Consider the following 13,298-nt stretch of genomic DNA (forward strand, 5'->3'; position numbering starts at 1 on the left):
ACCTAAGACCTAATTTTGGTCTTGCTTTAAAGGGTAACTCTCGCCAAAATGCAACCTAGAGTCTTTTTGTTAATCTACCCAAGGCAAACTTTCATTTAAAAGCATAATTAGGATGGAAACGCCACTTTTAAGTTTGACCATATTTTCGTTTTCGGTCAAATTGCCTTGTGAATGGGAGTGCTTGGGGCACGACTATGATAGCATCAAAAATCACTATTTTTAAAACACTAAGAAGGCTCGACACACCAAGAAACTTTGTCGACCTCTGAAAAATAGTCCATCTCTGAATGTGAATGAACTGACTCTGAATTTTAGTATTGTTTCTTATATGAGGATCCTTTTTCAAATACAAGGTCAATATTGATTTTCACTAACGACAAAACAACAAATTATCCGTGAATTTATATGGAACTAAGCTTTAGGAGCTTTCCATCTTTACTCTCCTCCCTGTTACGTTGCATTCGGAGATCGACTATTTTTGACTGACAAAATGCCGGCGGACGCAGAGACAGTGAGTTGTTCAAAACCTTTCTTTTTAGTAAACTCTGTGTACACAAACAATGTTCTCAATGCTGGAGTTCATGTGTAGAGCCTCTGGTGATACTTCGAGCAAAGTTACATGTTGTGTCGAGCCTTCTTAGTGTTTTAAAAATAGCGATTTTTGATGCCATCATAGTCGTGCCCCATTCATTCCCATTCAAAAGGCAATTTGACCGAAAACAAAAATACAGTCAAACTTAAAAGTGGAGTTTCCATTCTAATTATGCTTTTAAACGAAACTTTGCCTCGAGTAGATTAACAAAAAGACCCTAGGTTGCATTTTGGCAAGAGTTACCCTTTAATGAAAAGGACAATCTCTTCAGTACGGGGTAACACAGGAAAAACATTGTAAAGAAGGCGGCGTGACTGATCCAGACATTTTAAGGTTACACAGGGAAAGCCTTGCTCAACAAGGCTGTAAATACAAAAGACAACCTAGTTAATAAATGGCTTAAGCATTTAGGCTGAGATAAATATTCTTGCATTGCCTGCAGAAAAGTAAATAAATAAATACATTTAGGATCATACAACTTTCTAAATTGCCAAGCTACCAATAAACCCTCATTAAACCAAACACATCTGGTTGTGCTTCTATAACTGCACTTTATTGCCTCGGTGCGCAATGACAAATGCTGGCAGTTCTCTAAATAGAGCTGGTAATTATAGCCCGAAGTATCAACCCCAGATGAGATTAAAAAAGGTGAACGGTTGCCCCCTCCGCCCCAGGACAGATGAACAACGCTTTCACCTGCATGAGAAAAAAAACCCTCTGTCCACTAAACTTTAGGCAACTGAGATTCTCATTTTAAACGGTAACCGTCTCTGACATGTGCCTCTAATGGAATTTTCAAGCACTGGGGCATTTTGCCCCCCTCATTTCATTTGTTAAAGTCAGGCCTATAACGCACACAGGTTGTGCTTCGCGGAGCAAAGAGGATTTCTAATCTTTAAACAAGGAAAGTTAAAAAGCTGAAGAAAAGTGATACATACCTATGGATCTTCTGACTCTTCCCTCGCTGCTGTTAAATTGTACCTGTAGCTCAAGCATAGCTAAAAGAAAACTAAAAGCACGAAAGGGAGATTTCCATCTAAATCCCATTTGAACTGCAGTATCACGCCTTGGCATTTGTCTAGCTCATGATTTTTCCTGTGAGCGCCTTCCCAGAAGAATGCTTGTTCAGACAATTAAATCACATATATTTACTGTCATATTATCTTCTAGCATGGCTGCCATCATGGGTCCAATGAGACCATATGATAACAACCTGACTTTTCAATTACTTCCTTGACAGTAGTTGATTTAGGGCACCTACACGGGAGAATGCTGCGAATACATTGGTTTCAATGGGGATTGTGCTTCACAAGGAAAAACGTAAAGTGACACTCCGTTATGAAACTAAGGTTAATAAAATCTGTGGTTCATTGTAATCCCTTTAGGTTTCATATTGAATATGTCAGTTTGAAACAGTTCATTTGCATGTGAAAATAGCTGATTAGCCTGCTAAAATAGCCTTCATTGCAAAAAAAAAAAAAAAAAAAAAGAGAGAGACAACGATGATACTATTTTTATTACCTTACAGCTAGCCTCCCAGCTTAGTATACTTCTAATTGATATCTGCAAGATTAGCATACAAATAGCTGATTAACTAGCTAAAAAAAAAAAAAAAAATTACAACTATTCACCAGTCTGCAAGGTTTACAGATTGATATGTGCACTTTTAGGTAAGTACTAATAATTACGTCACATATTTTAAAGCAAAAATGGCCAAAATAAACATCTATCATTCAGTTTTGACAGTTAGTTGAACAGGTTAGCCGACGATAGCTTTGGATTATCCTGCTTGTTTAACTGATTAGCCTTTCCTACCTTACAGTTAGCCTGATAGCATAGCATACTGCTAACTGATTAATCTGTTAGATTGACATACAAATGGCTAATTAGCCTGCAAAAATAGCTACAACTGCTAAAAGAGGATAACAAAGGGCTATACTTGCATCTACCCTGACAATAACTCACTGCTAGTTGATGAACTTGCAAGATTACCGTACCAATAGCTGACTAGCCTGCTAAAACAGCTAGCTGCTACTAAAGGATAACTAGAATTACTATTTTAATTACCTTACAGTTTAGCATACTGCTAGTTGATGAACCTGCAACATTATCATATCAATAGTTGACTAGCCTGCTAAATTTCCTCTTGATTTCCTCCCCCCCACAGTCTCAAAATGAATCATACTCATTCATATCTATAACACTACTTGTTTGGCTCTTTTTGGCCAGCGAGCTCGATCAAATGCAAGCCCATACCTTCATTTAAATGCAACTTATTTTCAAAAAAACAAATGTATATATCCTTATGTAATATTTTTTCATGCAATTATTGTGTGCTACTTGATTCAATCAGGAGTGTTATTTGCATGAGAGATTTTCCAAACGAGTCATGTGAATTAATAGCGGATAGAGCAATCCACCGGGGATCTGAATGAGCGTAATGACCCGTGCCATTTCCATCTGATGCATGGCATGTAAATTAGGATGTGACACCTTTTATAAGTGGTGAAATTTGCATTTTCCCATCATTCAAAACGCCAAGCTTTATGACTGGTCAATGTATAGCAAGGTAATTGCGTAACTACCTTGCCATACGTTCATGTCCAATTTCCTCAAGTATAAGGCCATTCATTTATATTTTCTTATATTTTTATATTTATATTTAGAGATTCAGAACATACCAATAATTATTCTTAGTTAAATGTTAGTGCTCAATTGAAACTCATAGAGAAAGTTATGCAGTACCTCGTCAGCATTGAGGGCAGCTCACCCAAATATCATCTTGTCATAATTTGCACACCCTCATGTTGTTCCAACTCATTTTTACAGTATTGTATTGATGATGCCTGCAATTACCACACTTAATGCTGGTTTGGAGGTTACAAGAGTGTGCTGAATACTAAATAAATACCATGTTAATAAGCTTTCCAGGAATCGTTATTGTTTAACAATTACAGCTAGTGTAGTATTACAGATCATTACTGAGTATTACTGAATATCCCACATCCTCCTGTCCTGCTGTTTGCGCTTGTCTGATTTTAAATTGGTTCATAACTAAATTACTAGGCTGTCACATTCACAATTTGATACAGTCTCTGTACTGTGTGCTTTTATTATCATTGTGAGCCAACATTGTCTATGAAGGGTTAGTGTGGAGCAGTCTGAATGAATTACAGTAATAAAGACCCTTAAATTTGAGTTGAGATTTCAGGCATTGTGAATAATTTTGAATCTTCTGAACGTGGAAGCCCATCTTTGTCTCCTTGGATTACAGATGAAAATAGAATCTTTTATCCATTAATACAATCATAAAAATTCATGCCGAGGGGTCGCCTTGACATTTCCTTCCGTTTTGTGGATCCCGCTCATAAGCAAATGTGGAATATCTAATTCTGGAAGGAAGGAGTTAAACATGTTGCGCAGCAGCCTGAAATGCCTGAGAGGAAATGTCAAATACTTACTTAAGATGCAGCTGAAATAGATCAATGTGTCCTGATTCGTATCTCAATATCCTGAGTCCCCCCACTACCAAATGGAAAGGCCAAGACGCAAATACACATTCCCTGGCAAGCAGGTTAATAACTTTCATTCCCGTGGATTGTATAAATTGGGTTCCACTGACACCTGCTATTCCTTGCTTGATAGAGGGAAGGACCTCATCAGATCGGAGACGTATCAATTTGTGACCAAGTCTGTCTTTTTAGGTCTCAATTTTGCTTAGTTTAAGCCCCCATGCCGGGTGGAAATGAAGAGATGCATTGGTTTTACTTTCAAACCTTTGTGAGAATAATCATTTCGATCATGTTCGTGTTCCGTTCCTTGAGAAGGAGGTTACGGGTATCGTTTGATGGCTCCCTTGCGTCGATAAACTAAAAAGTCAATAGTCTCAGTCGCATACAGCATGTCCACGGACCACCACGTTCTCAGGCACATTACACACATGAAGGCAAAACTTGCTGAAAAATAGCATCTCTAGTCTAAATGGCTGGCTTTTTACACAGGTTCTTACTTGTCTGCCTGCTAACAAAGGTATTTTATTACCCCATCATTTTGTATACTAATAACACAACATGTTTGTTGTTCTGTTTAATCAGTTGGTTTGTAAGCAAGTGCATTAGCTTGTAAGCTAACTAGTGAACCAACTAGCTTTGAATACAGCAAGAAGATTAGCTTTTTAACTTAGCATATGGTTAATTAAGCTTAACATATAGCTAACGCCTTAGCCTGTTAGCTTAGCACATAGTTAGCTGATTAATCTGCTTGATTAACATGGCCATTAGCCAATTAGCCTGCTAATAAAGCAAACCCTAATAGAAACATCTTATAAGAATGCTATTTTGATGATATTGAAGAATAAATTGATAAATTCACATTAAAAATTAATTTTTCTGATTGGCTGGTTGTATGCGTAAGTAAATTAAAGTATAATAAGCAAGTGCATTAACTTGTAAACTAACTGGTTAATGCACAAACTTCAGTAGATTAGCTATATAGCTTAACACACAACTAATTTATTAGGGGCTGTTTACACGACACCAGCGTTTTAAAAACCAAAAAACTTTTTATGCAATGTGGCCGTTCATTTACACGACAGCGTTTTGGGAGCCTGAAAATGCAAACTTTTGAAAACGGGTTTCAAAGTGCACGTTTTTGACAACAGTCTCTGTGTAAACAACAAAAAAGTGAATCTCTGAAGACGATGACGTGACGCACATGCGTATTACGTGTTCAATCTATAGTGTTTCATCGCCATCTAATGGCCTGGAGCAGAATACAATGTTTTTAGTCATTTTCGTGGATCCGTGTGAATGGGGATCGTTTTGACAATGGTGTTGTCTGTACGCGGAAAACTCAAAGGTCGTGTAAACATACCCTTAAAGTACAACTCAATAGCATGTTCGCTTAGCACATAATTAGACTGCTTGATTAATATAGAATTAGCCAAATAGCCTGCTAGCATAGCTACCTCTGGTAAACAACTAAGAAGAGGACTAATTTTGATTACATAGAAGGTGAAATTCATGACCAAAATGTTATTTATCAAATGTGTAATGACCTTATATGCATCAATGTCCTCAGTACATGCTGAGCCACGACATTTGCTGTGGCGTAAACAAGTCAAAGACGCGTTAGCAAACAGTTGAGCCATGACAGTGGTTTAGCAAATGTGTTTTGCAAGCCACACAGATTTTCTTCCTTCAACCCCACACTTTCAGAATTAAAGACACTTTAGACTTTCGCTCTCCAGCTGTGATTGAAAGACGTTTCTCTGCCATCATCTGACAGGCCTGAGCTTCCAGCACACAACGCCTTCTGCTGACAGTGCAGTGCTTGTCAACCGCGCTCACACTTGTGCGCTAACGCACCGCCAATCAAACACAGCTTTGATCCCATTTTATAATTCAGAAGATGCTTTCCTACTAGAACTTAAACAGTTCAGAACTTAAAGTGTTTCCATCACTGTCCCTTGTGGGATTGTGGTAGACAAGGCTTATGCAAGTAATAGTCTGAACTGAATCTAAATTATAGGGGGTGCTATTATGCTTTAAAAAATGCAACATTCTTTAGTGTGTGATGTTCTGTTTGAGCATAAAACAAAGGTCTGCAAAGTTACTAGAATAATATACTTATTCTATATCAGTGTCACTGTTTCTGAAATTCCTGAAACAGCTCAGTTGTAGACTTGAGTTTTCTTCTTCTACACAAAATAAAGGGGACGAGGCCTGATTGAGTTAGTTAGTAGTGTGTTGAAATTCGCAGTTATGGTGAGGGGCGTGATATTTCCCAAACACACTAAAATTAGTTGACCAATCACAAGATATTGGTCCAGGCGACCAATCAGAGCACATTGCACTTTTTGTAAAGAGGAGCTTCAAAGAGACTAAAAGAGAGACTAAACAGGGATGCGTTTCCCAAAATCATTGTTAGCCAACTATGGTCGCAAGTTCCATTGTTACCAGCATAGTTCAATGATTCTGTTTTACCGAAACAATAATTTCAAGGAACATTCGCCATCAGCATTGCGAATGAATGAACCATCTGGAAATAAAGCAAAACAATGGAGAACAAAAATAGCGAAATAGTCAACAGATGCCATGTTCGCTATTTACAGCAATAATCTGACATTAATTTGATCTAGAACCGATTCATTAGTATGACGTCATTAACAATTGTTGAACAACCAACGTAGTTCGAACAACAGATGTGCGACAAAGTTACTTTGTTTTCGGACGTGAGTGACTAGCTAGTTAGTTTTTCCAACGATGCATCGTACTATGGTCGTTGTATGGGAAACGCACCCTAGGGCATTACTGACAGACTGTGAAGAGAGGTGCTGCAACAGTGTCAAATATGTGAAATTCTTTTTTTGTGCATTCAAGCATGAAACCTATTCTAGTAGAGCCCAAAAACAAAATCAAGACTTAGTAAAAGGGCACAACAAGTCCTCTTTAAGAGTTTTTGGTTAGCATAGCACATTTAGCACCTGCTGGCAGATGATGTAACTACAACATCTGAGTACAAAATCATCTTTTTCCATTGACAGCCATTCAAAACTAGCTCTTTTGTTTCTTAAAAGCCACATATATTGCTAGTATATTATTATTATAGAGATATTCCCAATTGCTGTTTCTTTTTGGAGGCTCTTAAAAGTATGAAATGGATTTGTATTTTACAAGTAATACTTAAAAACAAAAATTGTGTTCTGTAATCGTTGTGGTGAATACAGTAAAGACATATTCTATAAATTATCTTAACTAGACATTAAAAAACCACAATCAAGGTGTCTGAGAGATTTTTGAAGAAAGATTCCTATGTGCATTTTTATTACAGATATTTTGTGCCAATTTCCCAGGAAGTGACAATTTTGTTCTCTTGAACACATGGGATGGAAACGCTGCTTTATTTGCAAATATTTTATGCGCTATCCCAATTTTGCACATAGGTTAAATTTGCAACTTTGAATGGAAACATAGTGCCATGGCTCCAATGTGATTATTCACATGGTGTTTTAAAATAACCTGCATTTGGAACTGAGTGACTTTTAGTTGTCTCAAGTGGGAACAATTTTAACAAACATAATTCAAGCAAGCACATTCAAGACTAATATACTACTACTAAAAAATAATAATAAAGTAATAAAAAATAACCAAATGGTTTTATTTCATGTTGGTACATTCTTGGACAACACCACAGTATAGTTGCATGAGTGGCCAAACATAAAAGTCTTCCACAATATCAGCACATAAGCAGCAAGGGCAACATGAATACTTAGTACAAACAGTATAAAACATACATGCTTTTTATTTTTTTCATATATTTTTTTTAAATATATATTGATATCTTTTGCACAATTTTCTCCATAAGTTCTGGGGCAGTTAAAAATTCCAAGACAAATTAAAGCCATATTCTGCCTTGAGTGAGTGAATGTCTGAGAAATTCATGAGATAGTACTTAAGGAAAAAAGAGAGAAATCAATAAAGGCTTTAAAATTATCTGTAAACAGGCCAGTGTGAGAAAACTGTGGTGAGATTTTCATTTACTTCAACATCAAACATATCAAGCATGCATTGACAACTGCTACGTGAACACTTTCTTTAAAAAAGAATTCTGAAACACCATCGGTCACCGGGGTTTAGTTACTGTAAAACCAATGCAACATCTCTCAAAGTCACTAACAACACAGTCGGTGGTCTACGAACCCTTACAAACATGGTGGGAATGTAGAAAAATGTGAGGCATACGGTCACATTTATCACGTTAAAGGGGGAAATCGAATGGTGTCCCCCAAAATAAAGACCGTAAAACAGGAAAATATTCCAGGAATGAGATCTCATAGAGAAGAATATGGCTTTAATACAATGTGCATCCAGAAAGGCAAGGAAAATGAAAGAAAAAAACTGAAACGTAAAAATCCCGACAGCAAAGGAAAACGGAAATGCTGAAAGAACCACACAAATTTGCACGGAAAATCCCAAAAAACTTGCAGTTTGGAAGTACATGTAAAGATGAGGAGGACCTCTCGGCCCAGCATTCCAAAGCCACGTCGATTCATGAGCGCCCTGAATAAAGTCTGTGATGGATTATCAGAACAAACGCCTTGTCGAAGGTCCATCACGTCAAGTGCAACCTCAATTGTTGGCTGACAGGAGGTCAGTCGTGTTGTGCCGCTGTTATACCTCCATCAGAAGAAAAAAAACAACAACAAAAATGTATTTCTTCCGGTTGTACAATCCGTTGATTCCTGCTACTGTGTTTTTTTGCAGATGTCAATTTATTTTTGTGATTTTTTTTTGGGGGGGGGGGCTTTTTATTTTTCTTAAAGGTGTCGAAAATCAACTGAGATCCTCTGTCGTTGGTTTAGCTGAGGGCCCAGTAACTGTCCTGGCCCTCGGACAAAAGAAGGATGGAAAGAGAGGTACACCGAAAGCCTTTTTCCCGCTTTACTTTTGTGTCAAAGAGCCGAGAGAAACCAGGAACTGCCATCGATCACCTTCCTCCTGTGATGAAGGCCCTCAGATCACAAGGTCATTGTAGCTCACGTATTTCTTCTTAGCGGCCGGACCTGAGAGGAGAGAAAGATGAAAGATTGCTTTTCATTTGATATTTCATCCTTTTTTCCTCACTAAAAATGAGAGGAATTCATTCATTCTTGTCAGGAGGCCTGACAGGGACACATTTTTTGGTATGGAACGAAAAAAGGCTTGAAACTGACTCTTAAAGACAATGCAGTTGCTAGGGTGTTCTGTGTTTTCTTGACAGTTTTGAGTGGGTTCTTGGATGTTCTGGGTGGTTGCTAGGGTTTGCTGGGTAGCTGTTGGTTGTTTGAATAGAGTGCTTGTTGGTTGCTAGGGTGTACTGAATGGTTGCTATGGGCTTTTAAAAGGTTGCTAGTTGGCTGGCTGCTAGGATATTCCGAGTGAAGTGCTTGGGTGTTTGTTAAAGTGTTTTAAGAGGATACTAGGAGGTTGCTACTGTGTTCTGAGTGGTTTTTAGAGTGTTTTTGGTAGTGGTGGGGAGTTTAGATAGGTTGCTATGTGGTTGCTACTGAGTTCTGATTGATTGTTAGAGTGTTCTGTGTAGTTGTATGGTGTTTTGAGAGGTTGCTATGTGGTTGATACTGTGTTCTTGGTTGTTAGGGTGTTCTGGAAGTTGTGGAGTGTTTGATAGGTTGCTAGGTGATTGCTACTGTGTTCTGATTGGTTGTTAGGGTGTTTTGAGAAGTTGTGGAGTGTTTTGAGAGGTTGTTAGGTGGTTGCTACTGTGTTCTGAGTTGTAGTTAGGGTGTTCTGTGTAGCTGAGTGGTGTTTTTAGAGGTTGCTATGTGGTTGCTACTGTGTTCTGATTGATTGTTAGGGTTTTCTGGGTAGATGTATGGTGTTTTGAGAGGTTGCTACTTTGTTCTGAGTGGTTGTTAAGGTGTTTTGTGTAGTTGTATGGTGATTTGAGAGGTTGCCAGGTGGTTGCTACTGTGTTCTGAATGATTGTTAGGGTGTTCTGGGTAGTGGTGGGGTGTTTTGATATGTTGCTAGGTGGTTGCTACTGTGTTCTGATAGATTGTTAGGATGTTCTGATTAGGTGTTTTAGGTAGTGGTGGGGGGTTTGGGGAGGTTGCAAGGTGGTTGCTACTTTGTTCTGAGTGGTTGTTAAGGTGTTTTGTGTAGTTGTATGGTGATTTGAGAGGTTGCTAGGTGGTTGCTACTGTGTTCTGAGTGGTTGCTAGGCAGTTGCAATGGTATTTCTGAGTGGTTGATAAACTGGTTTGAGAGGTTGCTAAGATATTGAGTAGTTGCTTGGGTTTTCTAGGGTGTGGTTGTTTGGGTGGTTGGGCGGTTGGTGGTTTTTAGGGCATTCTGAGAGGTTTACTAAGGGTTCTGTAAATCTTCTAGGGTGTTGCTACTTAATACTTTAATAGTTACAGTAAGGGGATCTGATGAATTTCTAACCCACAGTATGAACTCGCAAAAATGTAAATAACTGTGTTCATTATATGATAAAAGAGCAACTTAAAATTAAAAAGCAGATGAATATCGCATAAGTCTTATGTAAGAAGCCCTCAAATGTCTTTAGTCATAACAGCGTGACCTTCACAAGCTGCCGCTGATGTGTTTGCAGAGACTGTGTGTAACGAAATGACTCCAGTCTTAAATTACAGCGCTTATCCCTGGATGCTTGTTGTGCTCTTTTGCATGTAAATGAACTTCCAAATATTTAAAAGTAAAGGTTACCAAGTAGAGGGATCATTGTGGCCTTTAAGTGTCAGTAGCCCCTTTAGTATTTGAGTTAAATGTCACTCTGAGTGCCATCTATTCAGAAATGTGGGCTTGATGAATGTGGATTGAGGAAAGTGCCCTTAATATGCAAAAACATGTATAAATATATTATAATTATACACATAATAGGAGCTCAGGTAAGGGTGACCTAATTCACACACACACACACACACACACACACACACACACACACACACACACACACACACACACACACACACACACACACACACACACACACACACACACACACACACACACACACACACACACACACACACACACACACACACACACACACACACACACACACACACACACACACAATACCAAATAAATACACTTATTGTTTGAACTATTGCCTCCTTCACTAGAGAGTGATGGACAATATAGGGAGATAGCCAGAATATGGGACCAAGTTGACTGAAGGTGACTGTATTTCCCTGTAAAATAAACTAAAGGTGATGTGAAAGACCTTGTTTGCACCACCAGCTGTGATGCCTCCAGACTACATCTCCCCTGACCGACTGCAGTACACCATTATAGCACAGCACACCGAAAACATCTTAATAGCTCTTGTCTCACATCTGCAGTCTTCCTCATGGGATGGGAAGAGTGTTAGAAACATGTGTCTGACAACAGAACGTCAGATATGGATGGAAACCAGGGCATGACGAATGGGGATGGTTTTTGGATTTCTCTTCTCATTTGCATATTACTTGTTTATTATTATTTGTACTGTGCATGCCCACACTGTATTGCATACAGTGCTATACATAAGTTTAGACACCCATGCTAAAGTTGACTAAAAAGAGGAATAAAAAATCATCTTTTGGAAATTGAACTTAATGCCTTAATTAAAAAAAAAATAGGAAAAATCCAACCTTTAAGGACACCAATTTTCTTTGTGAATGAATAATGTATTGTAAATAAATAAATGTTCTTCCTTAAAATACAGGGTGCATAAGTTTGGACACCCCTATGTTAAATTCCCATAGAGGCAGGCAGATTTGTATTTTTAAAGGCCAGTTACTTCATGGATCCAGGATACTATACATCCTGATAAAGTTCCCTTGGCCTTTGGAATTAAAATAGCCCCACATCATCACATAGCCTTCACCATACCTAGAGATTGGCATGGTTTTATTTCAGTTAGCCTAATAGCTGGTTTGATTTGCATTGAGAGATGATCTTATGGAAAGTACTCCATGCCAATGGAGAAGGTATGGTGAAGGCTATGTGATGATGTGGGGCTATTTTAATTCCAAAGGCCAAGGGAACTTTATCAGGATGCATAGTATCCTGGATCCATGAAGTAACTGGCCTTTAAAATAAAAATCTGCCTGCCTCTATGGGAATTTAACATAGGGGTGTCCAGACTTATGCACCCTGTATTTTAAGGAAGAACATTTATTTATTTACGATACATTATTCATTCACAAAGAAAATTGGTGTCCTTAAAGGTTGGATTTTTCCTAATTTGTTTAATTAAGGCATTAAGTTAAATTTACAAAAGATGATTTTTTATTCCTTTTTTTATTCAACTTTAGCATGGGTGTCTAAACTTATGCATAGCACTGTAATATAATGCAACAATTTTTGAGGAATCTTATCAACAATATAACAAAATTACGTAACAATTTTTTTTCTTGAATGATTGAGTGACAATAATGCCACGTAATGTGACAATTGCATAAAAATATGTTTTACAAATGATAATGTGGCTGTTACTTAAATGTGTAAATTAAATCATATGAAAATTGTTCCAAATAATTTTGACAGTATTACAATTAATGGGCTGTTTACAGGACACCGTTTTCAACTAAAAACATAAAACATTTTATGTGGTCTTTTGAGACACATTTTATGTTTTGTTTTTTTTGTTTTTATTGGCTGTTCGTTTACTCGACAACAGCATTTTGGGTGCCTGAAAACGGTCTTCGTGTAAACAACAAAAACACAAATCTTGGAAAACTATGACGTCATGCACATGCGTATTACGTGTTCAGTCTATAGTGTTTCATCGCCATCTAATGGCCTGGAGCAGAATACAGCGTTTTTAGTCATTTTCGTGGATCCGTGTGAATAGGAAACATTTTGACAATGATGTCGTCTGTACGCGGAAAACTCAGAGGAAAAACTTCTCCGTTTTAAGCATATCGTTGTCATGTAAACGTACCCTAAGTCACATAATGCAAATATTCCGTACAAATGGTAGTACGAATAATAGCGTTATAATTACGTTGCATAATGTGACAACTGTGTAACAGTGACTTTACAAATGATAGCATAACAATTACGTTGTATAATGTGATAATTGTGCAAGAATGGCTTTAAACACAATTCAAGCACAGCAGAAATTACGTACAATGGTTGTATAAACAATAGCATTACAAATACGTCACTTAACGCGACAATTTGGTAACAGTGGTTTC

General features: G+C 37.8%; 1 protein-coding gene across 1 annotated transcript in view; it reads right to left on the reverse strand.

Annotated features, from left to right (window-relative positions):
• Positions 1-9,105: 9,105 nt before the first annotated feature.
• The window catches only part of grm7 (glutamate metabotropic receptor 7), a gene marked incomplete at both ends in the record, with an annotated part of 233,239 nt that continues 229,046 nt past the window's right edge, over positions 9,106-13,298 (reverse strand). Inside the window, one exon of the mRNA XM_081384270.1 lies at positions 9,106-9,155. Coding sequence (XP_081240396.1) covers positions 9,106-9,155 — 50 coding nt within the window. The remainder of the gene's footprint in view (positions 9,156-13,298) is intronic.

Source organism: Scardinius erythrophthalmus, assembly GCF_964197995.2.
Source record: "Scardinius erythrophthalmus genome assembly, chromosome: 14".
In the NCBI taxonomy this organism is placed as follows: Eukaryota; Metazoa; Chordata; class Actinopteri; order Cypriniformes; family Leuciscidae; genus Scardinius; species Scardinius erythrophthalmus.